The 27960-nt window shown below is 40.2% G+C and overlaps 1 protein-coding gene across 6 annotated transcripts in view; it reads right to left on the bottom strand.

Annotated features, from left to right (window-relative positions):
- fars2 (phenylalanyl-tRNA synthetase 2, mitochondrial) overlaps nucleotides 1-27960 on the bottom strand; it is a 496334-nt gene that overhangs the window by 163188 nt on the left and 305186 nt on the right. For all 6 annotated transcript variants that reach the window (XM_043719495.1, XM_043719493.1, XM_043719492.1 and 3 more), the window contains one exon: nucleotides 1055-1206. In XM_043719495.1, coding sequence (XP_043575430.1) covers nucleotides 1055-1206 — 152 coding nt within the window. The remainder of the gene's footprint in view (nucleotides 1-1054; nucleotides 1207-27960) is intronic.

The following is a 27960-nucleotide window of genomic DNA, read 5'->3' as shown; positions in this document are numbered from 1 at the left end:
GACAGCATCTCAGTCACTTTCCGTTAATACCTGCCAACAAGTGCCACTTGGCAGTAATCATGAATATTATACAAAGATAGTAGCGGTGAACCCAGGTGATCTTTGGGCTATTAAATCAAATGGTTGTTTTACTAAAGGCAAAGGAGGAAAAAAAAGTTTTTAAAAATTATAATTTATCATTTGATACAGTCAGTCATTAGGCATTGACTTTGAAGAAAATAGTTCCAGAACCTTCATATAATTCTGGCTTACAAGCAAACTAATAATACCACTGTTAAGATCATTTGTCCTGATTTAGTTTTCAACCTAAAGCCTGACCAATTAATTACTATGTTGCAACAGAAACTTGTAAGCTTGATTTGCTGAGACAGAATATTTTACGTGCAGTTGTTTTCATTTTCAGTAGCCTCGTGACACTGGTTTAAATTTTTCTGCAGGAATGTAATTAGAAAATTACATCCAAAATTCATGGGACTAATTCCCTTCTTTAATTATAAAAATAAAGATTTCATGTCATCTAACCATCATTTAGGCATAACAGCATGTCCAAGTATATGTAATTGTGAATACTTCTCAGTTTCTGATGCGACAAAAATGCATTGAAAGTAATAGAAAATGCAGTGGAACTCTCGGGGAAGTCAAAGTTTAAAGATTTGCTCAGAGAAAAGCAAAAAAATACATTAAAACAATTATTTTCTTTCCTGTTGCATCTAAAGTGCCTGATGCAATCTTATGCCAGTTTTGAACATTTACAAAGATATTTACAAGTGTACAGTTGTTTAGCATGAAGACAGTACCATTTTAAAGAATTATGACCTGTTTGAGCATAGGGATTGATAGAGGAACGTAAAAGAGGAAGGAATTCAGGCGCAGTGCATTCATGAGTGTAGCACACTGGTATCAAGTTTCTCTGATCATTGATGGTGAATTTTTTTTTATGTTCCAATTACCCTTGCCTCGTGGCACAACTACACAGAAAATTCGACCCAGTGTCCAGATTATTCAGCACCCATCAGTATACAGATTCATTTCTGAAAAGAGTTGTGGTACTTACTTTGGATGTGTAAACTGGTCAATAAGGCTGACCTTCTCCACCAGGTCACCGCCAATATTTCGCACCAAATCATAGAAATCATTTTCTTCATAGCCTTCTTTTGGAATCCAAAAAGAGATGTCATTTACTAATGGTGGGTATTTGCTGAGGGGCTGAAAAACAAATTGGTTAGAAATTAGTTACAAACAGGTTTTTTATTAGAACAGAAAATGTGGAAAAACTTGGCAGACAAATCTACAGTTAGAGAAAGATTGTTCATTTCAGGCCAATTCATTTGAAAGATATCAGAACTAGGGGAAAAAAAGTGGTACTGCAGTGTGGAGCAATAGAAAGAGGAAAGAACTAAGGAGAAGATCTACTGCCCATCACCTTGATTCATAATCCTGCCCCTTTCTCTGGATTTAAGACTATAAAGTGCTAATGGTAGACAAGCAGGAAGCTGGAAGAACACAGCAAGTCAAGCAGCCTCAGGAGGTGGAGAAATCAACGTTTCAGGTGTAACTCTTCATCGGGATTTGGGGTGGGTGTAAGGGGAGCTGCAGTAAAAGGGGATTGGGGAGGAGGGGTCAGGTGCTGAGGTAGAATAGGTGAACACAGGTCGAGGATACGACCCGGTTGGTCGATGGGAGGAATGAATCCAGTTGGTAGCTGGAAGGAAAGGTCAATCGGAGGAAAGGAAGGGTGGGGGAGGGGCTGGGAATGGTGTCAGAGGGTGGGAAGGGACGTTATTTGAAAGTGGAGAACTCAATGTTAAGTCCTCCGGCTGTAGGCTGCCCAGGTGGAAAATGAGGTGTTGTTCCTTCAATTTGCAGTCTCATTCACTCTGGCAATGGAGGAGGCCAAGGATGGTCAGATGGCAAGGGAGTGGGCAGGGGAATTACAATCAGTGGTGACTGGGAGGTCAGGTCAGCCCCTGTGGGCTCAGCTGAGTTGCTCAGCGAAACGTGCCTGGAACTTACATTTGGTCTCCTCAATGTAGTGAAGACCACATCGGGAGCACTGGATACAAGTGTTAATCACTCATTTGTTTCCTTCCAGTTCTGATGAAATGCCACTGACCTAAAACATTGACCACAAAATCTGAACTAGCAAAGACAAAACGCGACCGACATTTAATTACACTTATTTTTATTAGCTTTTTTTAATTGCAACTTGCAATAATTTAAAGTCCATTTTGCACAGTGCCCCCTGAAAGGGAATTGAGAATTGTTTGAATAGAGAAAGCAAATGTGCATCTTATTAACTAATTAAGTTGAAGAACTCTTCAGACAGACACAAAATATAAATATCAAAAATAAAACTTATTTATTTCATTTCTTTTTGTTTTAATTTTTAAAAAAAATTCCTACAATAATTAAAATGTTGAAGAATGAGACTCCTCACTCTTAGAAGTTAACTTTCAATGCCAAGAATTTTCTTTGCTGATGGCCTCACTTTAATTAATTTTATTGGCCTGCGAAGCTGTTGTTCTCAAAACTGATACTGCTTGTTCTGCTTAACTTTCCAGCATTTACTGTTCTTATTACTGATTTAAATACATAACATTCTTAAAAATAAACCACATTTTTAAACTAAATGAATGATCTTCACTCCCAATAAATAACAGCACAGCTAGGCATGTCATCTTTGTACTTCTTTAAATGTGAACTCTTTCACAACTCCAATGCTAATCGAGCTACAAATGGTGACCATGCAATCAGTTCTCAAGGCCCTAACCTGTAGCACTACTGCCCTAAACCTTTCAGTCCTTCTATCTCTATTTCCTGCTTTGAGTTACTGCATTTTGAACATTTTACTATTTTTCAAAGGTACTACATAACTGTAAATTGTTGACCTAATTTTATGTGTTTATATTTCTGTAATAGTTTTGAACTCATATTTTCTCTATCTCATTCATTTAGTTTACAAGATGGACATCAAGGTTGACACATATTCTTTTGAGGCAGTTCACTGTTTTATATTCTCAATCAACTGAACGATCAAATTCTAAATTGGCTAAATTTACCACAGTCCTTTGTCTGAGACCTGAACTAATTCAGACATCAATGTGAACATGCAATTGGGTCTCTACTTAATGAATCTTGCCTTGTTTACTGTCCATGCATGACTGATTGGGCTTTATCCTCTACTATCTCTGTCCCCTATTTTTATGTGATGTGTATACAAATAATGAGGTGCAAAGGAATCAAATGGTAATAAGCCTGCGTAACCTCATTTCGATTGCTCACTCAACTTGCTGTCACATAGGAAAAAAACCCCAATGACTTTAAATCAACAGACTTGTGCCCAATAACGACTGATATACAGCATATTTTATACATTCCTTTGTTTGCTTCTTATTTTTAACTCTGTTGCATTAATGAAGCCGGGTCTCACCACACAGATAAATACACATTCAGACAATTACAAATATGAGGCCACTTTCCAACAAACTCACCAACAACAACATTGGGTCATATCTCCTATCATTGGATGGCATAAATTCTTGTTTTGTTTTTAACACATTGTTAATTAATTATTGCCTGACTGTTACAGCTTACATTGCATTAATTAGAAGTCTTTAGGTGGATTTACTTCAGTAGACAGTGTTCCCAGCAGTGTTACTGGAATAGCAGCACCACTTTGTAGAAAAGAGCTAAACATAAGTCATTTGTGCAACACAACTCTCAGAATTCAGATTCAGAATTTTTTAGACATGAGGGAATCGTCATATTTCCTGGAAGAAGATCTATGAACTATTAGAATTATTTGAAACAAAAGGCCAAATACTGTGGATTCTAGAACAGCATCTGTGAAAAGAAACAAAATTGGTTCAGGTCAATGACTTTCATCAGAGCTGATCGCTGATAAAAGCTAATTGAACTGAAATATTAGAATTGCTTTAAGGCTATAATCATATTTTTCTGTCAAATTAAGTGAGTTTGAAATGGGAGTTCAAAATGAGAAAAAATAAACTTCACAACAGTATGGAGAATTCTGGTTTAAACCGATGCATAGAAAATATTCCTAATTTTATCTACACAATAAACATTCTTCAAGTCAGTCGTGATACATATTGGATCCTGTTATTCCTCATTGCTCATCACGTTGTGTGAACTAGCTGGGCTCTTGTCTTGATGAGGCGGATTTGTTGCTATCATCTTTGCTTTCAGTTGGGATCTACAGGGCCTACTTTGTCAAGTTTGGTAGAAGAAAAGCACAACTCTACAAAGCAGGTCCTTGTCTTAAACAAAAGGTATTTTGTAGCATGATGGTTGCATGCATGTTGTTACATTGGTAAGATCTGAAGAGACCAATATAAAAGGTCTATCACCTTCAAGACCTGCATTTCACCCAAGTCCTTATGACATCATCATATTGTGTGGAGTTTAATGAACATTCCAGTATTAACTAAACACCTTGTAAAACAATATAGGGTGTAACAAATAGATGGATTTCTGCTTTATGAGACAAAATTCAATCCAGGTAGAGATAGCAGTTGTAAGATCACATTCTAAATCATGGAAGCAAAGTGTGTACATTCATATTGAATATCTCCAAATGGATTACTGTCTTAAATGTACTTACAGTGTTCTGTTATTAAGAGTGAAGAACACAACATTTTGTATCAAAGCTTTTGTTTTTAATTACTTGGCACAGAGCCCAACAGACCACTGATAAGGGCTATAAATGATCTATTCAATGTTACACACCCTTAAAGATTACCTTGATATGTTGTAAACTGTTGGAAGGATGATTTTAACAAAATCAGGTATGATTTGGTCAGTGTGGATTGGGAGCAAATGCTTTTGCTACATCTGTGTCAGAGGATGTGTGTTGGATTCAAGAAGGAAATAGGAAGAGTGTAGGGCCAACACATACCAATAAAGATAAAGTATGGGACTAACAAGTCCAGCAAAACATAGATATCAAGAGCTATACAGATTGATAAAGAGAGAAAAACAGGCTAATGGCAGATACCGAACTCTCAAAACAGCGGAAGCCCGAGAGGAGAACAGAATGTGCAAAGGGAAACTTCAAAAGGAATTTAGTAGAGCAAAAAGGGGCCATGAAAGAAAGTAATGTAAAGGAAAATATATTGTTGTATAAGTAAATTAAGGGTAACTTGGGAAACGATAGGGCTCACTAAAGATCACAGTGGTAATTGTGCTTGAATCTGGAGAATGTAGCTAGGGATCTGAATGGATATTTTGTGTTAATGTTCACTACTGAGGTGGACAATGTGGGTATTGAAATCAGGGAGAAAGACTGTGATATACTTAAAGAAATTAAAATAGACAGGAGGTTGAGTGGCCCAGTAGGCTTAAATGTAGAAAAATCTCCAGGGCTAGATGACATGCATTAAGGGCTATTGAGTGAGGTGAGGAAGGAAATAGTTGGGCCACTGACAACAATTTTCCCTTCTGCTCTGGCACAGGAGAGGTACCAGAGGACTGGAGGACAGCCAAAATGGTCCCATTATTCAGGAAAGGAGGAAGGGATAAACCAAGAAACTACAGGTCAGTCAGTATAACCTCTGTGATGAGGAGCCAATTCGAATCAATTCTCAGGGACAGAATTAATCTGCACTTGGAGATACGATGCTGGGATTAATTAAGAACAGGCAGCATGGTTTTATTATTGGGAGGGCATCTTTGACCAACTTGATTAAATTTTATTAAGCATGTGAAGATGAGGCTAATGCCGTTGATGTAGTCTTGGACTCAGCATGGCTTTTGATAATGCCTCACATTATTCTGAGTCTAATTGAGGAAGTAAGAGCCCAAGGGATTAAAGGAAAGGTAGCCAATTTGATCCAGAATTGGCTGAGTGGGAGGAAGCAGAGAGTGACGGTTGAGGATTGTTTTTGTGACTGGAAGCCTGTATTTAGTGAGGTTAGAACATAGAACATAGAAGAATACAGCGCAGTACAGGCCCTTCAGCCCTCGATGTTGCGCTGGTCCAAGCCCACCTAACCTACACTAGCCCACTATCCTCCATATGCCTATCCAATGCCCGCTTAAATGTCTATAATGAGGGAGAGTCCACCACTGCTACTGGCAGGGCATTCCATGAACTCACGACTCGCTGAGTAAAGAACCTACCCCTAACATCTGTCCTATACCTACCCCCCCTTAATTTAAAGCTATGCCCCCTTGTAATAGCTGACTCCATACGTGGAAAAAGATTCTCACTGTCGACCCGATCTAAACCCCTAATCATCTTGTACACCTCTATCAAGTCACCCCTAAACCTTCTTTTCTCCAATGAAAACAACCCCAAGTGCCTCAGCCTGTCCTCATATGTTCTTTCTACCATACCAGGAAACATACTGGTAAACCTCCTCTGCACCCGTTCCAGTGCCTCCACAACCTTCCTATAGTATGGCGACCAAAACTGCACACAATACTCCAGATGCGGCAGCACCAGAGTCTTATACAACTGCAACATGAAATTCTGGGGCATTTAGAGATAAAAGATCCCATGGCTATAATGACAGGAAATAGGTTCCAAAACAAAATACTATTGTGCAAATTCATGCTACCAATGTTTTAATATATCACAGTATTATTTCAAATCTCAACTGATCATTAAACTCAAAGTCAGATTGGAGTTATACAATTGTGTTGTTCAAATGAAGGAGGCAAGATTTAAGAACAGACACAAAGTTTTCAAAATTACATCCCAATACCCCAGACTGTTAAGCTAGGTAATCACAAATAAAAGTGGAAAATTGTGCATGACGAAGAGACAAGTTTGGAGAGTTACAACAATTTTCATGCACAACTTCTGCGAGGATTACGTTTGATTAATTTCAGTCCTTTGCTGGATATAAAAGGTCATTTGGATTTGTTTTGAATTAAGTGCCTCTCCCCACTCTACACCAAGAAAGGGCAGGAAGGTTTAGAGGGGATGTGAGGAAAGCTTTTTTTTTCCATCCATTGGGTGGTGGGAATCTGGAACTTTCTGACTGGTAGAGGCAGAAGCCCTCAATCTTCAAGTATTATTTACACTTGCATTAGGATGCCAAGGTATACAAACAAGGGAACCACATTTGCTAGCCTCCAATCTTCTGGCACTACTCCTGTAGACAACGAGGACATAAAAATCAAGGCCAATGGCTCTGCAATCTCCTCCCTTGCTTCCCAGAGAATCCTAGGATAAATGCCATCAGGCCCAGAATCTCCAACACCTCTTCTCTATATACCTCAAAGCCATCCATTCTATTTAATTGTGGCTCAGTATTCACATTGACAACAATGTCCTGTTCCTGATTGAATACTGACGAAAAGTATTCATTCAGTGTCTCCCCAATCTCTTCAGCCTCCACACGCAACTTCCCACTACTATCCTTGACTGGACCTATTCCTACCCTAGTCATTCTTTTATTCCTGACATACCTATAGAAAGCCTTAGGGTTTTCCCTAATCCTACAAACTAAGAACCTTTTATGTTCTGCAGGGAACTGCAGGTTCTGCAGGGATCCGCGTTGGAACCCTTGCTGTTTGTGGTACAAATAAACAATTTAGACTTGAATGTTGGAGTGTTTATCAGTAACTTTGTGGATGATATGAAAATTGATGGGATGGTTACTAGTGAGGAGAATAGATTTGGATTCCAGGAGAATATAGATGGGCTGGTCCGATGGGCTGATCAGTGACAAATGGAGTTCAACATGGCTAAATGTGAGGTGATGCACTTGGGCAGGAGAAACAAGGTAAGGGAATATACGATAAACGGTAGAACTCTGAGATGCACCTTGCTCAGAGGACCCTTGATGTACATGTACCCTCATACCTTAAGGTAATGGGACAGATAGATAAAATGGTTAAGAAGGTATATGGAATACCTGGGTCGAGAGTGTGGTGCTAGAAAAGCAAAGCAGATCAGGTAGCATCTGAGGAGCAGGAGAATCAACGTTTGCCCGTTTGCTCCTCAGATGCTACCTGATCTGCTGTGCTTTTCCAGCACCACAGTCTTGATTCTGATCGCCAGCATCTGCAGTCCTCACTTTCTCCCATATGGAATACTTGCCTTTATTAGCAAAGGCATAGAGTTTAAAAGCAGGGAGGTTATGCTGGAACTGTGTAACAGCTGGTTAGGCCTCAGCTAGAATACTGGGTGCATTAAAGGTCTCCATATGATAGAGGGATGTGATTGCACTGGAGAGTGTACAGAGAGATTTGGCAGGATGTTGCCTGGGCTCAAGAGTTTTAGTTATGAAGAGAGATTGAACAATTGTGATGTTTTCCGTGGAGCAGAGGAGACTAAGCAGGACATGATTGAGATGTATAAAATTACGAATGGTATAGACAAAGTAGACAGGAAGGAACTTTTCCTCTTGATGGAGGGATCAATCACCAGAGGCAGAGATATAAGGTATGGGGCAGGAGATTTTGAAGAAAATTTCAAGAAGATGTGAGGAAAAAGTTTTTCACTTAAGAGGGTGGTGGGAATCTGGAACTCACTGCCTATATAAAGGTGGTTGAAGTCCTCATAATATTTAAGAAAAATTAAATGTAAATTTGCAATATCAAGGCATACAAACCTATGGGCCAAGTAGTGGAAAATGGGATTTGAAGTCAGATAGTTGTTTTTGACAGGCACAAAGATACAACACCTCAAAGATTTCTGACAGCAGCTCAAAATGAACTGATCTACAATGGGAAAGTCCATAAATCCTGCTACCTTTCAAACACAACCAGCGTCTTGGCACTTTCCCATGCAAGTGCAGATGATGTAACAACAGCCTTTCATCTTCTCTCTGCTCAGCATCTGAGGTCCCAATCACTCCTCTGAGGTGAAGCAATGGTGTATGTTCCTGAGACTGTTATTTTAAAAAAATCATTGCTGGTTTGGAATTGTAAGCTGAGAGCTAAAGGTGACCTTTGTACTGTGATCAGAAGCTTGGCTTTTGAAAAAAGGTAAACAAATAAACTATCATTTGCATATGAGGTCAGTCCTGGAAGTTAAATGTAGGTTGATCCTTGTTCAAAGAATGCTCGACAGACATATCGGTTCTGGAGATAATATGTGTTTAAATATTAACTGGACATCATGGGGAGTTATGGTGCCAATCATTCCACAAAAAGCTTTGAACTGGTTTTGAACTGTGCTTAAGTCAGAAAGATTTTGGCTGCAAAAGCTACAAGATGAAGGCTTGATTGCTCCCTGGTTATTCTCGCATTATGAACTTACAGAAAGTTCATAGAATCTCAGTCATAAGAATTAAGTGAATATTCCTCGGAGCCTACTGAAAGCTCTCTGTATGTACTGGTGTCCTCAGAAACCAAACAAGATACAATCCCATGTGGCAGTAATCTTATAGATGTTATACAGTCCGCTTAGGTGAACTAGCCAGTTAAATCTAATTTATTGATTTCTTTTGATTTATCCCTTAACTGTGTCAGTTTGTCTCTATGTGAATAGAGGCTAGAATCAAAGAAGATTGGGTTTAAATAATATATGTGAATTACATTACTTTATTGTTTAACTTTGCTGTGCTAAAGCCGTTGTGTTATCAATAAATTGTTAAATCCTTTGTTTACGCTATAAACTTGGTATCTAATATCAGTTACTCACAAACTTTGGTACTGGTTATTCCAAAAGTCTGATTGTGAACCATTGGGATCAATTATGAGGGTCATTGAATATTTTAATTTTACTGCATTGTGAATACAGCAGTTGGGAGACTGATTTGATTTGGTTTTCTGTCTCCATATTGTAACATCTCAAAGTTATTTTAATTTGTATATGGATAGAGTCAGAGGTGTACAGCACGGAAACAGACCTCTCAATCCAACTTGTCTATGCTGATCAGATACCCTAAATTAATCTAGTCCCATTTGCCAGCATTTGGCCCATATCCCCCAAAACCCTTCTTATTCATATACCTACCCAGATCCCTTTTAAATGCTGTCATTGTTCCTCTGGCAGCTCATTCCATACTCACAACACCCTTTGCGTGAAAAAGTCGCATCTTAGGTCACTTTTAAACCTTTCCCCTCTCATCTTAATCCCAGGCCCTGTAGTTCTGGACTCCCTCACCCCAGAGAAAAGACCTTGACTATTCACCCTATCTACGCCCCTCATGATTTTATACACCTCTAAAACTCTTCAGCCTTGAACACTCCAGGGAGAATAGCCCCAGCCTATTGAGCCCCTCCTTTTAGTGCAAAGCCCAACCCTGACAACATCCTTGTAAATCTTTTCTGAACCATTTCAAATTTAACAACACCTTTCCTATAGCAGGGAGACCAGAATTGAACACAATATTCCAGAAATAGCCGATATAGCTGCAATATGACCTTCCAACTTCTATACTCGATGCACTGACAAATAAAGGCAAAGGTACCAAATGTCTTCTTCACTATCTTGTTGACCTGCGACTCCATTTTCAAGGAACTATGAATCTGCACTCCAAGGTCTCTTTGTTTCGCAACACTGATCAGGACCTTGCCATTAAGTGTATAAGCCCTGCTCTAATGTGCCCTACTAAAATGTAGCACCTCACATTTGTCTAGATTAAAGTGATCTGCCACTCCTTAGGCCATCAGCCCATCTGATCAAGGTGCATTAAACTCTGAGGTAACCTTCTTTGCTGTCTACCACAGACCCAATGTCAGATCTAGATACAAGGGATTGAGTGAATCCCTGGAGGAGTATAAGGGCAGTAGGAGTACATTTAAGAGGGAAATCAGGGGGGCAAAAGGGGACATGAGATAGCTTTGGCAAATGGAGTTAAGGAGAATCCAAAGAGATTCTATAAGTACATTAAAGACAAAAGGGTAACTAGAGAAAGAATAGGGTCCCTTAAAGCTCAGCAAGGCCACCTACATGTGGAAACACAGGAGGCAAGTGTGATACTAAACAAGTATTTTGCATCAGCATTTACTGTGAAGAAGGAAAGGCAAGCTAGAGAATCTGGGGAAATAAACAGCGATATCTTGAAAAGTGTCCATATTACAGAGGAGGTGGTGCTGGATGTCTTAAAACACATAAAGGTTTGTAAATCCCCAGTACCAGATCAAATATACCCTTGAACTTTGTGGGAAGCTAGAGAATTGATTGCTGGTCCCCTGGCTGACATATTTGTATCATGGATAGCCATGGGTGAGGTGCTGAAAGACTGGAGGTTGGCTAATGTGATGCCATTATTTAAGAAAGGTGGTAAGGAAAAGCCAGGTGACTATAGACCGGTGAGCTTGATATCAGTGGTGGGCAAGATGTTGGAGGAGATTCTGAGGTACATGTATTTGGAAAGCCAAGGACTGATTAGAGATAGTCAACATGGCTTTATGAGCAAGGAGCATAGTAGGGCATTTGACCCTTCAGGCCCGCTCTGTAAATGAATTCAATCATGGCTGGCATGATTGCAACCTCAAATTCACATTAATCTACCTCAATAGCCTTTTGTCCCTTGCTTACCAAGTATCTATTCACCTTTCTTGTTAAAATATTCAAAGGTTCTACATCCAGTCTTTTCAGAGTCCTTATGGCCTGAGTTTGGTGTGCTACAAATGTGCACAAGAACTCATTTATTAAAAAAAACCTGTTTGGTGATTTTCTGGCATATCTGTGGGACAGGTGGGACTTTAACCCAGATCTTCTGGCCCAGAGGTACAGATACAACTCTTTCATCACAGGACCCCAGGACTTAGGGTTTACAAATAAAACATTTCAAACAACCTGTTAAAACATGCCTGTGACACACCCCCCAGGCCAGGTGGACTTGAACACCAACTTCTGCTCAAAAATGATTTTTGATCAACCTGCTCAGACATGTCATTCAAATCCAGACCCTCTGACCAAGATGTAGAGACAGTACCACTGTGTTACTCTTCTGTTTAAGTGGTAGTTTTAAAGAAATGTTTATACCCGGAAGTGCTATCCCACACTCCAAATAGCTTTTCTAATATCAAATCATTTGCAGCAATTTTCGCCTATTAGCCATCACCATTAAATCACCATGCTTTCAATTGTTCAATTTACATCCAGAGCCCATTAAAGGAAATGCAATAATACCAAAGAGAGAGACAATTGGGAGAGAGCAAGGGCGATAAATCAAATTGGATGTGGGACGTAAAGCATGCTAGCCCCTGCAGTGTCCACCTCTCTCTAAAAGTATTGAGAGTAATCAGGTGGTATTTAAAATATTTTCTAACTAAACTGCTCAGAGATGTAATAACACACCTCTGGAGCAAGTGAGACTTGAACGCAGGCCCTCCCCCCCGTTCAGGGGCAGGGAAACTACCACAGTGCCACAAGAGTCCACAGATGGTATTTTTAACTTTTTATATTAACCCATTTTTCTAATTAACCTGTTTAGAGATGTTATTGCACGCCTCTGAAACAGGTGGGACTTAAACCTGGGTTCCCAATCCACTGCACCACCAGAGATGGTATTTTTAATGTGGCCTTTTAATTTGTTGCAGCTGAAAACCAATTATTATAATTGACTTGTAAACTGTGGGCTGTTATACCTGGCAGAATTACAGGTGATAAAGGCCACAGGAAAGATGGTATCAAGAATTATCATAAAGTCCTCCGAGATAATATCCATGGTGCCACCAAGCTCACAATTCACTACCTGGCTCATCCATTCAGGGATTAAATGCATCTCTAGTCTCAGTCATGAGGAAACCTGTGGCACTTTCGAGTTTCTCTTCGAAAGTGTCATAAGGAACTTGAATGTACCAAATGCAAGACTGCCATTGCAATGGATGTAATTTATGGCGCAAACATCAAAGACAAACACTCTATAGAAGCAGTAATTGCAAGCTCTCAAGGAAAATACTCCAAATTGTAGCTAATTAAAATTCCCCTCCAAGGTTAATTGTATTGTATTTGCAAAGTCTAGTTATATCAAAATAACTGAATGTACTTTAGAAATTAGTTTCTCTGAGTCTTCAATGGATTTGAATATATTACCACAAACAAGGTATGGCCCAACGGCTGGATCATATAGTTAAAAATCACACGACATCAGCTTATAGTTTGTACATCCCAGTCCATCACCGGCACCTCCAAATCATGATCATAAAGGAATATGTTTCATTTGGAGAATATAAAAATGCTCCTCAAGTGAGTTGTAATTGAATCTAAAATGATTACAGCAAAGAAGGAGGCCATTTGACCCATAATATCCATACCAGTTCTATACAGGAGCATTCCCTTGCCCCATTCCTTTGCCATTTCTGCATGGCCCTGGAAATACCTTTCTCTTCAGATAATTTGAGAGCTGCAATTGAATTTGCCTCCATCACACTTTCAGATGATGCATTTCAGATTTTGACCTCTCACTGATGAAACCTTCTTCCTGATTTTACTTCTCATTCTTTTGCCATTCACTGTTAATCAGCGTCCTCTACTACTCTACCTTTCTGCCAAAAATAATGGTATATCCCTATCAACTCTGTCCAGACCCCTTAAGATTTTGAAGATCTCTATCAAAACTCCTCTTAAACCTGTTTCTCTAATGAGAACTGTCTCAATATTTCCAATCTCTCTTTGTAACCAAAATCAGTCAGCCCTGAAACTGTTCTTATACATATTTCTGCACCCTCTCTAAAGGCTTCACATCCATCCTAATTATATTATAATTATTAATTTTACAATGCCTTGATTGAGAACTTCTTTAAAAAAACCCACAAAACAGCAGGTGAACCAAACTCCCAACACTTTCATTTCTTGTCCAATTCAGATCAGGTCTGCGTTCTGTTGCACAGTATAACCTTCAGTGGTTGCTCTCACCCACCATACCCCAAACCCGACCACCTTCTATCAAAAGTCTCCGTGGTTTTCTGATGGAGAGCCTCAGGATTTGTGAAGCACCAAATGAATATTAAGTTCAGTTAACAACCTTGGCGTAGCGGGCATTCCAGCACCACTCTAACCTTAGTAGCAGTAGCCTCAATCATTACTTCAGAAAGTGGTAGATTTGGTGGTTCTATCATCAATTGGCTGAGGAAACTTTTAGAGGCTTTAGCTTTTCCAGGGATTAAAACTTTGCACTGGAATAAAGATCAACACTGGCTAGCATCACACGCATGGTGACGTTGACACCCTTTGTTAGTGTAAAACTAAACTGCGACTTTACGTTTTAGTTTTCTAGTAACCCAGGTAGGTGGTGGAACTTGGAGATACAGCATCTTTGGGAAGTGTACTGCTATTGTTCCTTTGTGTCTTAAGGATGATCTGGAAGGTATCTGTAAATGATATTATACTCAAATCATGCCACACAGTAGTACTGGTAATGACTGGGCAGACAGAAGTCCCCTCTGATTTTTTTGGTATCAGCAACTGTTTCAGCTCATATTGTATACTTTTCTCCTTTAAATGAACTTGGTAATGTCTGTTTAGTTCAGCAAATACCTTTACTGGTACACTGACTAGGATAATTTTGAAATAGTAAGAGACTTAATTGAATGATGATACAAAACATCGTTATTTGACTTCCACCTCTACTGAGAGACATGGATAGAGTGGATGACCAGAGACCTTTTCCCATGGCAGAAATTTCTATCATGAGGGGACATAATTTTAAGGTAATTGGAGGAAGGTTTAGGGGAGATGTCAGAGGTAGGTTCTTTACACAGAGAGTGGTGGGTGTGTGGAATGCACTGCCAGCAGTGGTAGTAGAGTCAGAGACACTAGGGATATTTAAGCAACTCTTGGATAGGCACATGGAAGACAGTACAATAAAGGGTATGTAGGTTAATCTGATCTTAGAGTAGGATAAAAGGTTGGCACAACATTGAAGGGTGAAGGACCTATACTGTTCTATGTTCTGCTATTTTCACATGGTTTTCTGTCTGCAGATGGATTGGACAAATTCCTCTTTTTTTGCATTTCCAAACTAGTTGCTTACCCCTGCCGTAAATCCTCTGAGCTTGGCTACAAATACCCATTGCATTCAGACAGGTTCCATGTCAGTCTCCAGGTGGGGGCAAGATTAAATGCAGAAGAGCTTTGGGTATCACTGTACCCACAGGACAGCTCAGATGGATATATTGGTGTGAGAATTCCCTAAGGTGGGGTGGGGGGGGGGGGCTGAATTTCATAAGCATTGTCTGGATTTTGGCACCAGACTTTGAAGTGCATTACCACATATTAGCAAAATGTTCAACTCATAACGACTGGCCAATTAACAGCCTTGAGCCATGTGTAGCATCATCCAATGCTGTAGCATGGATGAGCCATGTAAGGCAACACTAAGCATCAACCGATGTGAAGAAAATTCCTGCACCATTTTTAAAGGCCTGTCAAATCTACATTCAGTCCTCTTTTGAAAGATGCAAGTTACACAACAGCAATCCTGAGAGGAAACATGCTAGATTGTGAGCCTCTCTAACATTGGATGGGAGATCTTGAGGGCTGGCCATTGTTGGCTTGAAACCAAGGTTTTGTGTTTATCTGATCAGTAAAGTAGACAGTCAGGAGGATCCAGATACTTTCTGGAGTGAAGACACCAGTTAGCTCCATGGTTTAGCGATGTCTCTCTAGACTTTCTTTTAGGTTACATGGAAAGGCCAGAGCTACTTTTCCCAAGAGTTGGCAATAAAGGAATATGTTGTGGATAGTGATTGCAGTGGAGATTAGCAATTATGGAGCATCATCATCTCAGCATCTCTCCTCAAAACCACTCCCTTTGGATGAAATGTTGTGAATGGATCAATGACCTCCTCCACCAGAGTGAGTCTCTTTCTTTTTGCTATTCTTCTCATTGGGGTTTTACAATTGGAAATGCAGGGTAAATCACCAGATGGGGAAGATGTGATCAACTAGGCCGCGGCCACATAGAGCACCAGCTAAACATCCCTGGTGATGCTTATCTGAATCTGGATCATAGCCAACCATCAAGCTTTGCTTACCCATTCCGTACCCCTTAAAAGCAGACATATGGACCAGACATTCAGAAGACTCATTATGGGCCAGAAAGTGTGCAGATCTTTGTGCTGAGACTCAGTGTTCCCCCATCTCCTTTTTGAGAAACAGACCCATGGCAGCAAGGGGAGGTCTAACATTGATGGAGCTCTTAACATTACAATGTTGATTCCTGCACAGCAGGAACCAAAACACTGGCTGAAATATGGGTAACTTGTTGATCATAAATAGCAAACGTGGAGTGGTAACTGTAGAGTGAACACTCTCATTCCGCTATACCTGAACAAGTGAGATTTATAGCAAACTGGTAGGAGGAGATGTGGATCTTTAACTATTTACAATATGAGGAAGAGAAACTCTATGGCCCAAATATTCATTCAAGTGCAGAGGTCCAATCACCAATCTGTAGGTTGGTAATTTTCTGCCATTGGCCAGCTTGTCACTTTGCTGGTATTTTACCCCCATAGTTATTTTGGAACAGGCTGGATCAGTGTGGGTGTGACTAGTGATTATCTGCCTACAAGTAGTCTATTGAGGAATTTTCTAGTCAGTAAATGGATACCCGCACAACTGAGGCTGAAAAATGGTTGAGGGATGGAGACAATCTCCTGGAACAAGACTGGATTTCAGGGTTCCTTTCTGCAAGGTTACCTGTCCCTCATCTGCCAAAGCCGTTGGGCTTTTCCACGATGATAGCCCGATAACTGTAGCATCTTTGCATGTATAAATCTGTTATAGGTTGCTTCCAATGAAGATGGTCTCTCTCTTTTTTTTTCTATTAGTAGTTCCCACCAATAACTATGGGATAGTTAAATTGACAGGTTTGGAAGGTATTCTATTGTTTCTCCAACCTTGGGAACTTCATTCAGCTTATTAGTGGGCCTCCAAAATTAATTTCAGAAACCTGCTACCAGGAGTTCTGGGTTCATGAACTGGGATTCATCCCAGAGTCAGAATCAGGTCACAGAATAAAAATCTTATGTATCGACAACTGGACGTACAGCATGGAAATCAGTTGCTATAGCTCAGAATAATTTTAAAATTCTTTGAGATCTCAGAAAACACAGTAACATTTATAAAATGCAATATTCATGCTATCTATCCTTTATGATAAATGACAGACGAGGGCCAACTCCAGATCCTAAATTTAGTAACATCGCCTTATTATTATGCAAAGTAAACTGAGGCAAACTTGGCAAATTTGGGTTCCAGTTGTGGGGACCAAGCCATGTAAACAATATCTTGTTAGATTTTTCATTTGAAGTTTTTAAAAAATGAACTTGTGACCTAACTTCTGGGGTTCGCATGAGGTTATAGACTAATTGCAAGGATAGCAAGCCAAACAAATTCATTTTCCATATATACACTTTTTGATTTTATATGGGCATATAATATCACATTGTTGGTAAAGTATAGATTGCTGGTGATGTGAGGATATGATCAACACGCAGATTGCAAAGGGTTTCTAGGCAACAGAAATCACTGACAAAGCAAGCCGATTTTGTGAAGGTACAAAATTACCACAGGATCAATATCAGTGATTTTTCATCATGCAGGCAAGCTTTCTTTTTTTTAATTGCTCCCAGTTACACATATTTTGAATTCATATTAAACTGGTCTTTAAATAAAATTTACAGACTCAAGGCACTTGCAATTGAATTTTCAATGATTGTAATACTGGAGCACAATAATAGGCACAAATCTAAACATGCTGTGAGACTGTTAGCCACTGAGCTGTCTCGGTGCTAATATGCCATATATCCTTGCAGTGTGGAAACAGCACTGCAATGCGGTGCTTTGATTCTTTAATCCTAATCAGTGGCTGGGGCTGAGGCAACTCTCAGCAGAAACAAGAGCAGACTGCAGGACCTTAGGGATAACAGCTGACACCCTTGCAATATGTCACACTAACATAATTCCCCAAGAAGAACATTTTTGAATAATTTGGAGCCTGCTCTCTTCTTCCTGTTCCCCCTCCCCCCCTCCAGAGAGAAAAGTATTGCAGTGACCATGACATCCATCCCCACCCCTTGCCAAATAGAAAATACAACTGAGTAAACACAGTCCACCTTGAACATCTATCTATTTATGGTTCATTAGAGATGTCCATGACCAATTGAGTGGGGCAGGAAGTACAGTGCCAAGTCACTTTGACATTGAACAATGAAGATGTACAAAAGCAGAGACGGCTGTTTAAATAGGATGTCGCTTTTCTGTTAAGAGTGGGGTGGGAGGGTTGTTTCATTTATTTTTATAAGTCACAGTTTCATTAGCTGGAGGACAGTGATACTGAGCTATGAGGAAATAGATATAACCGAGTATTGGACAAAACAATCTATTTGCGGAATATAAATATCTGAGCAAATACTCAAAATGGGACAGCAGGGAAAGCTTAGGTTATAAAGCTGTAGGCACTAAGTGCAGCACAATATTTCATCACACTACAGAATAAAATCTCCGCTGTTGTTTAGTTTAAATAGTAAACAATAAATGAAAAATCTGACAAGGAAATAAATTACTCATATGGGCACTGAATTTCTTGTACATTTTGCTAAGCAACAAGAATTGTTTTGCAAGAGCTTACAATATTTGCACTAATGCCTTTTGTTGATATTTGAAATGTGATTGTGTATTTTTTTCTAATCACACCTACCCAATGTAGTCATGGAAAGTGCTTTGTCATCAGGCTTTGTAAGCTAAATTACCCTTGTGAATCTCCTCTGAGGGGATGACGTAGTGAAGGGTATATTGTTCATCAACTGATGATGAAAACTGGTTTGGCTATGGTGAGTGGAAGATTGCAATCCAAAGGTGAATTCATGCCAGTGGAAAGCAGGGAAATGTTGCAAATCAATATTGCTACCTCCTCCTGAACCTCTGTGCAAGACGTATCAAATATCCCCAAAAGCATTTTGTCCGACTTGACCTGAACATGGCCAGATTTGCAAGTTTTAGATATTTATCCTAGGTCTAGAGCACCCTGGGAACAGCACTCCCCCGTCCAAACTGCTTAACAGAATATATCTCCCGGAAAGAAAGGCAATCAGTAGTAATGCCCACAGACCTTGCTATAAAATAGGTGCTGCCCAAAAATAAATCTCCCAAACCAATGACTGTTCCTGGGGAAAAACAGTGTTATTTTTCTTGACCTCTAGAGCTTTCTTCTCCCCTATATTCAGAACATCAACAATTTTAATTTTCAATCACATGACTTGTCCAAAGACACTGCACAAGAACGTAAAAACCAAAGCTTGGTACCATGCCAAATTTGAGTGGTGCTATAGGAACATTGCTAAGATCTTCATAGGCAAGTCAGTCAGGTCTCTCTTCTATCTCATTCACATGATTGTACCTAATGTGGACCTATATGGCTTCTAGACCCATTGACTCATCACCCCCACCTCCATCTACCTATTGCCTTCCCAGCTACCTTCCCCCAGCCTCATCCCCACTCTCCTATTTATCTCTCAGCCCCCTTCCCCACTCTTCCCCATTCCTAATGAAGGGCTTATGCCCAAAATGTCAATTATCCTGGTCCTCAGATGCGGCCTGACCTGCTGTGCTTTTCCACGCCACACTTTTTGACCCCTTTGAACAGTCACCAGGATTGCTCTGGTGACAAAGGAGCAGAGATATGTTTAATGGGGTCTGGTTACTTTTTTGTCTGGTTTACCCAGCTAAATTACATATTTTTACAAATGCCAAATGTCATGAAGATATGCTATATGAAATATTAATTTTAACTGAACCAGTTGATTTCATAAATTAAACTAGTGAGTTTTGAGAAGATTTGTAGCTCAGGTTGAGGCTCTGGATATAGATTTGCTGACTGAATTAGAAGGTTTGTTTTCAGATGCTTCATCACCATACTAGGTAACATCAAGAGTGAGCCTCCGCTTGAAGAGCTGGTGGCATGGCCCACTTTCTACTCATGTGTTTAGATTTCCTTGGATTAGTGATGTCATTTCCTCTGGTGATGTCACTTCCTGCTGTTTTTCTTAGAGTTCCGGTTGGAATACCATCCTGTATCAACAAACATATTGATTTGGATCCCAGTTACCAACCCTTGAGAAAAAGAACAGGAAATGATATCACTACAGAAAATTACATCTCCAACCCAAGGAAATCTTAACACATGAGTAGAAAGTGGGCCAATGCCACCAGCGCTTCATCCAGAGGCTTACTGATAATGTTACCTAATATGGTGACAAAGGGTCTGAAAATGAACTTTCTAGCTCAGTGAGCAAACCGACATCCATATATTAAACTTTTAAAAATGAATATTATGGACTCTAAGATAGCTGCGAAATAATTTTGCAATTTCAAGTTTGTCAAGTCTCTGGAAGTTTCCAAATTAAATTACAAATAGACATACCTAGACAATCTGAGAACCTTTCACAAACAAAAACAGAAATTGCTGGAAAAGCTCAGCAGGTCTGGCAGCATCTGTGGACAGAAATCAGAGCTAACGTTTTAGGTCCAGTAACCCTTCCTCAGAACTGATGGTAGCTAATGAAAAGTCAGTTTTTATGCAGCAGATAGGATGTGGGAAAGGGAGTAAGGAGTAAATGACAGGTAGAGATAGAGTCCGAAGAGGGAGAGAAGAACAGTTGGACAAACAAGTGAATAACGATCAGGCTAGGACAATGAATAGCTATTAATGGAAGCTATTAGTGGTTAACAATAGGTTGTGTGTAATACAGGCCATGTGATAACAGGGCTTGGCGTGTGGGGTTGGAGTAAGGACATGGGAGAAGGTGCTTCTGTAATGTTAAAAGATAAAATTATACTATTTCTCTGGACATTAATGTAATGTTAAAGGGTTAAACTGTACTGTCTTTGTCCAGAAGCTGAACATTCTGGAACTGGTTGGGACAACATTCATGCAGGAACGTGGATGACTCCCACTTCATTTGGGCAGCCATTTACTGCTACTCTCTTACTATTATCAATGCTTTCATAGCCATCCCTCAGCCAATCAAATTCACTTGCGTGATCATCCCCCAATACGGAAGCACATCACACCTACATTGTCTGGGAAAGGAGCGGAGCCAGAACTCATTTGCAGGGCCACCCTGAAGCTAGGACATGTCACACCTACACTGTCTTTGGGAATCACGGAGTCAGGAAATCGTTTGCATAACAGTTCCCCAGGATTAGGGCATTTACATTTACATTATCTCTGAGGATGACCTCATACCCACCATTGTACTTGGGGTAACATGTGGTTATGGGGGGATAGTGGCCAGAGTACCTGTAAGTATCACCAACTGACCTATATAAAGAGGATGTGTTTCCTTTATTAAGGGCTCATTTTGACTTGACTTCGATGCCGGCGAAGAGTGTAAAAAAGAGGGTCACCTAGCTTGTACGGGTTTTAATAAACTTTAACTGTCAGCAGAAGTTGGTGCATGTGAATTGCATTTCGTGTGAAACCTCAGGAAAAGAACCTAACACTTAAGCTTTAAAATGGTTGTACTCAATACTGGGTCCGGAAGTTCTCCAAGCAGAAAATGAGCTGTTATTCTTTCAATTTGCAGTGAGCATCACTGGAGTTCTGCAACAAGCCTGTGACAGAGATGTTGGCCAGGGAATAAAGTTGTACTTTGAAACTTTCACACTTGGTAAGAATTACTCCAAGAACATATTTTTGATATTAAACTCTATGCTTTTCAGATATGTGATAAACAACACTCCACCTTCATTGTAGATATTTGTAATCAACCTGGTCAGACATGTTGCAACACACGTCTGGGACAGGTGGGATTTGTACCAGACTTCTGACTCAGGAACAAAACATTACAGCCCAAGTTAGAATGGATAGTCGGAGTCTTTTTGCAAGGGTAGAAATACCAATTACTAGGAGACATATGTTTACGATAAAAAGTGGTAAGTTTGAAGGGATGTGGGAGGCAAATGTTTTTACACAGAGAGTGGGTAAGTGTCTGGAATGCACTCCCAGAGGAGGTGGATACAATCACAACATTCAAGAGACATCTTGACAGATATATGAATAGACTAGCAATAGAGGGATATGGATTGCATAGAGGTGAAAAAAGTTAATTTAGAAAGGCATCATGTGTCGGTGCAGACATGGTGGACTGAAAGACCTGTTCCTGTGCTGTACTGTTCTTTGTTCAGTTAATGGGGGAGAAGCCAGATGGGATTGTCATGACACTTTATCTGAGACAATGACTTTGCGATTTGAAATCCAGTTTCATGACAGTAGTTAGCTTGACTGCCAAGTGTTAAAAAAGGTAGGGCAAGCTGCTCTAGCTCTAGCTTTCTCCAGAACCACCCTCATACATTATGAGAGATTGAGACAAGAACAAAAAAGTGTTAACCCTCTTTCTCTAAAAGCTGCACCCTGTTTGATGTAGCTGGATCAAACTGGAGCCTACCCACCACAAACAGAGATCTTTAAAAGATGACATCAACTCAGCAACACTGCCTCCAGGAGGACAGCCCAAACTGAAAAGTTATATTTAAAACCAGCACCCTATGGAGCATTACAGGAACGCCTAAAGCTCTGATCATATATCTCTTTTGCTTATGAAATTCAATTTTTATCAATCCTCCACCACATTTATAATTTGCTTGCTTGTGGTGTTTGTCTATGTATGCACACGTGGGTGGGGCAGACATTGTTTTTTTTTCGAACCTTTTCAATCTTCTTATACCCTTACCTGAATAAGTTTGGTAATAAACCCAACCTCTTCCTTGTTAATTCAAGAAATCTGGCTAGATTATTTCTGTACCCTGAGTTACATATAACTAAGTGCATGTGCAATTTCTTACATAAATAATAAACAGTGGATAAGTATTGCATTGCTTAACCCTATAGATTTATTTTGATTTTACAATAAATTGTCTTCTTCACGCTGATGAGGGTAACAAGATTTTCTGGGTTACATTTTCACAGATGCCTGCCATCTTTTGGTTCCTCGCACAAGTAGCAAAGTTTCATTTGTGATCCAAGTGAAAGTCAACTGTTTGATCAAGTGCAAAAGCACCTACATCTCAAGTGACACTGAGGAAGTACTGAATATTTTTGATGCAGTGCTTGAGTAAGCAACAAAGTTTAAAAGAAGCTATGCACATGACAAAGATTTAGGAAGCAGCATTTTCCTCAGTCTTAATGAAAATAACTGAACTTTAACTCCCAAATTATAAAATTGATTTAGAACAAAGAGCAAAGAGAATTTACAGCCCAGGAACAGGCCCTTTGGCCCTTCAAGCCTGAGCCGATCCAAATGTACTGTCTAAACTTGTCGGTCAATTCCTAAACATCTGTACCCCTCTGCTCCCCACCTACTCATGCATCTGTCGAGACGCATCTTAAATGAATCTATCGTGCCTGCCTCTACCACCTCTGCTGGCAACGCGTTCCAAACGCCCACCACCCTCTGTGTGAAGTACTTGCCACGTGCATTCCCCTTAAACTTTCCACCTCTCACCTTGAAAGCATGACCTCTCGTTATTGAATCCTTCACCCTGGGAAAAAGCTTGTCTCTATCCACCCTGTCTTTACCCCTCATGATTTTGTAAACCTCAATCAGGTCCCTCCTCAATCTCCTTTTTGCTAGCAAAAATAAACCTAACCTACTTAACCTCTCTTCATAGCTAGTACCTTCCATAGCAGACAACATCGTTATAAACCTTCTCTGCACCCTCTCCAAAGCATCCACATCGTTTTGGTAACGTGGCGACCAGAACTGTACACAGTATTCTAAATGCGGCCGAACCAATGTCTTGTGCAATTTTAAAATGACTTGCCAGCTCTTATACTCAATACCCCGTCCAATGAAGGCAAGCATACTATATACCTTCTTGACCACTCTATCCACCTGTGCAGCAACCTTCAGGTACAATGGACCTGCACTCCCAGATCTCTCTGCCCATCAACTTTTCCCAAGGCTCTTCCATTCACTGTATAATTCGCTCTAGAATTAGTCTTGTCTAAATGCATCACCTCACATTTGTCTGGCTTGAAAGCCATCTGCACTTTTCCGCCCAACACTCCAGTCTATCTATATCCTCCTGTATTCTCTGACAGTCCCTTATGCTTTCTGCTAGTCCACCAATCTTCATGTCATCTGCAAAGTTGCTGACCATACCACCAGTGCCCTCTTCTAGATCATTTATGTATATTATGAACAACAGTGGCCCCAATTCTGACCCCTGTGGAACACCACTGGTCACCTTTCTCCATTTCGAAAAACTCCCTTCAACTACTACTCTCTGTCTCCTGTTGCTCAACCGGTTATTTATCCACCTAGCCAGAACACCCTGCACACTATGTGACTTCACTTTCTCCATTAGTCTACAGTGGGGAACCTTATCAAACGCCTTACTAAAGTCCATGTATTTGAGATCAACAGCCCTTCCTTCATCTAACAACTTGGTCACTTCCTCGAAGAACTCTATTAAGTTAGTAAGGCACGATCTCCCCTGCACAATACCATGTTGCCCATCACTGATAAGCTCATTCTTTTCTAAATATAAATAGATCCTATCTCTCAGTACCCTCTCCAGCAACTTCCTCACCACTGACGTTAGGCTCACTGGTGTCGTTACCCGGAATATCCCTACTACCCTTCTTGCACAGGGGGACAACATGAGCAAATCTCCAGCCCTCCGGCACCTCACCTGTATTTAAGGATGCCACAAAGATACCTGTCAGGCCCCAGCTATTTCCTCTCTCGCCTCCCTCAGCAACGTGGGACTTCCTCACCACCGACGTTAGGCTCACTGGTGTCGTTACCCGGAATATCCCTACTACCCTTCTTGCACAGGGGGACAAAATGAGCAAATCTCCAGCCCTCCGGCACCTCACCTGTATTTAAGGATGCCACAAAGATACCTGTCAGGCCCCAGCTATTTCCTCTCTTGCCTCCCTCAGCAACGTGGGATAGATCGCATCCAGTCCTGGGGATTTGTCCACCTTAATAACCTCTAGCATACCCAACACATCTTCCCTACTTATGCCAACGTGATCCAGACTAATCAAACTTCTATCTCTAATCTCAAGATTCATCATGTACCTCTCCTCAGGGAACACAGATGCAAAGTAATCATTCAGAATCTCACCCATTATCTCAGGTTTGGCACACAGCCTTCCTTCATTATCTTTTAGTGGACCAATCTTTTCTCTAGTTACCCACTTGCTTCTTATATAAGAATAAAATGCTTTGGGATTTTCCTTAATTCTGCTTGCTAAAGCTATTTCATGACGCCTTTTCTCCCACTTGATTCCTTGTTTAAGACTTGTCCTACTCTCCCAATATTCCTCCAGGGCCCATTCTGTTCTTAGCTGCCTAGACCTTATGTACACTTCCCTTTTCCTTTTGGCTAGTCGTACAATTTCTCCTGTCATCCACGGTTCATGAATCTTGCCCTTCCTTTCCTTTGCCTTCAATGGGACATGCCTATCCTGCACTACCGTTAACCTATCTTTGAAAGCCTCCCACATCTCAAATGTGGATTTCCCTTCAAATAGCTGTATCCAATCCACATTTCCCAGTTCCTGCCTAATTTTGATATAATTGGCCTTGGCCAATTAATACCTTTGAAGTATTATATCCAACTTTTATTTTCTCTCGCCTAATGACAGTATTATGTATCTATTGGAATGACAACTTTGTTATTGCAGCTATTTTCTGAAAATTGGTAGTATTAGAATTTTAAGAAGTGAAAATTTTGTCTGCTATTTCCATAACACTGATATATACACAATGATATTAGACTAGGCACAGAAGGAAATTAGGATCCACTGCCCATGCTGAAAAAAAATATTTATGTGACTGTTAGCAAACAAGTGGAGTCTTCAACTGCAATGGGTGGGTAGAGTGGGGATACTGGGTTGACTGTCACCTATACATGCTAGTCAAAAACCCAGCCCATTGACTTCCATAGAGGTGAAAATGGAATGGTCATATCTAGCCAGTCAATTCAATGCTGCACCTTTTCCAGCCCTGGCGGGAATGAATGTTCTCGTGAATGACTGGAAGGGAAGTTCTGTAATTTACCCTTTCATGTACAATAGAACTACCTGTTGTCATTCACTGGTCAAGCTCACAGCTGACTTCAATCCAGTACCTGCTGGCAAGTAATGTAATATCAACCATAATAAGGAGACCTGGCAGCAAGTACTCTTGGACAGGAAAGATTCCACTGCCCAAAAAATCTGACAGAATCAGAATCTGAGGAAGGATATTAAAGGGACAAACAAAGTCAAGTTAAACCAGGTCAGGTGTATATTTTGTCACAGGGATTATTTTACACCACGATATGTCATTGTAAGTTGAAGAATATTGAAGTACTTTTTAAGAAGTTATGTTTCCTGTAACTTAATTGATAAGTAATAAATGTTGCCACTTTGGTACTAGAATATTCTGATTCATTACTTTATTTTACATAACGAGCCAATTTGAATTTTTTAAACAAATATTCTTCAAAAATTTACACACGACAGCTAAAAATCAGCAGTCAGCAGGTGAACCAGTAGTACCACCAGATGATGCTTCACTTGACATCTTCCAAATATATCACACATGCAAATTCCTGACAACAATTTATAATCAGGTAACACATACTCTTCAAAATTACTGAAGATTTTACACACTTTGTGATTTGGTCCAGGAAATTATCTGGATGGTTTTCATTATGAAAAGCTTTGAATACATTACCTTGCAGTGAAGAGAGGTAGCATATTCATGATTTGAACAACTTACAAAATAAAAACATGAAACAACTTCCAATAAATCCTACCCCACACAATGAAACCCCAGTGCACTCTTCTAATAATAATTAAGAAAAGACATGGATATTAAAAGATTTCTACCCATTAATTACATGGTAAGTACATCAACTCTGTAAATCATTAGCCACCTTGAACTAGACCATAGCTGATTTGTACCTTAGCTCCAGTTACCTCACATTAGGTAAAGGTATTAACAGTTTGGGAACCTAACTAAAATCAGTCTCAGTTTTTGAAATTTTTAATTGACCTACCCAATAGCTTTTGGGAGACAAAATTTGACATAATCACTACCTTTCTTCACCCTTGTTTAGTGAAATCGTCTCAACTGAGTTCTAATTCTAATTTTTCTGAGGTTATGTTCCCTTGTTTGGCCTGTCCTCCTAAATGAAATGGCTTATATCTATATATCCTATCAAATTTTCTTTAAAAAATTAGTTCAGGATATGTGTGTGTTGCTGGCTGAGCATTTATTGCCCATCTCTAACTGCCATTAATTTGAATGGCTTGCTAAGTAATTTCAGATTGCAGTGGGGAGGCAGTGGCATTGTCGCTGGACTGTTAACTAGAGACCCAGGTAATGTTCTGGGGACCTAGGTTCAAATCCCACCATGGCAGTTGGTTGAATTTGAATTCAATGAAAATCTGGGAATTAAGAGTCTAATGATGACGGCGAATCCATTGCCGATGGTTGGAAAAATCCATTTGGTTCACTAATGGCCTTTAGGAAAGAAACTGCCATCCTTAACTGGCCTGGACTATATGTGACTCCAGACCCACAACAACATGGTTGACTCTTGACTGAGCAATTAGGGATGGACAATAAATGTTGGCCTTTAGAACATAGAACAATACAGCACAGAACAGGCCCTTCAGCCCACGATGTTGTGCCGAACTTAAGCACCCATCCATGTACCTATCCAATTGCCACTTAAAGTTCGCCAATGATTCTGACTCTGCCACTTCCACAGGCAGCGCATTCCATGCCCCACCACTCTCTGGGTAAAGAACCTGCCCCTGACATCTCCCCTATACCTTCCACCCTTCACCTTAAATTTATGTCCCCTTGTAACACTCTGTTGTACCCGGGGAAAAAGTTTCTGATTGTCTACTCTATCTATTCCCCTGATCATCTTATACACCTCTATCAAGTCACCCCTCATCCTTCTCCGTTCCAATGAGAAAAGGCCTAGCACTCTCAACCTATCCTCATACGACCTATTCTCCATTCCAGGCAACATCCTGGTAAATCTCCTCTGCACCCTTTCCAAAGCTTCCACAT

Source organism: Chiloscyllium plagiosum, chromosome 29 (genome assembly GCF_004010195.1).
Source record: "Chiloscyllium plagiosum isolate BGI_BamShark_2017 chromosome 29, ASM401019v2, whole genome shotgun sequence".
Lineage (NCBI taxonomy): Eukaryota > Metazoa > Chordata > Chondrichthyes > Orectolobiformes > Hemiscylliidae > Chiloscyllium > Chiloscyllium plagiosum.
The sequence above is the reverse complement of the archived record's forward strand: the minus strand, read 5'-3'. Positions and strand labels throughout refer to the sequence as shown.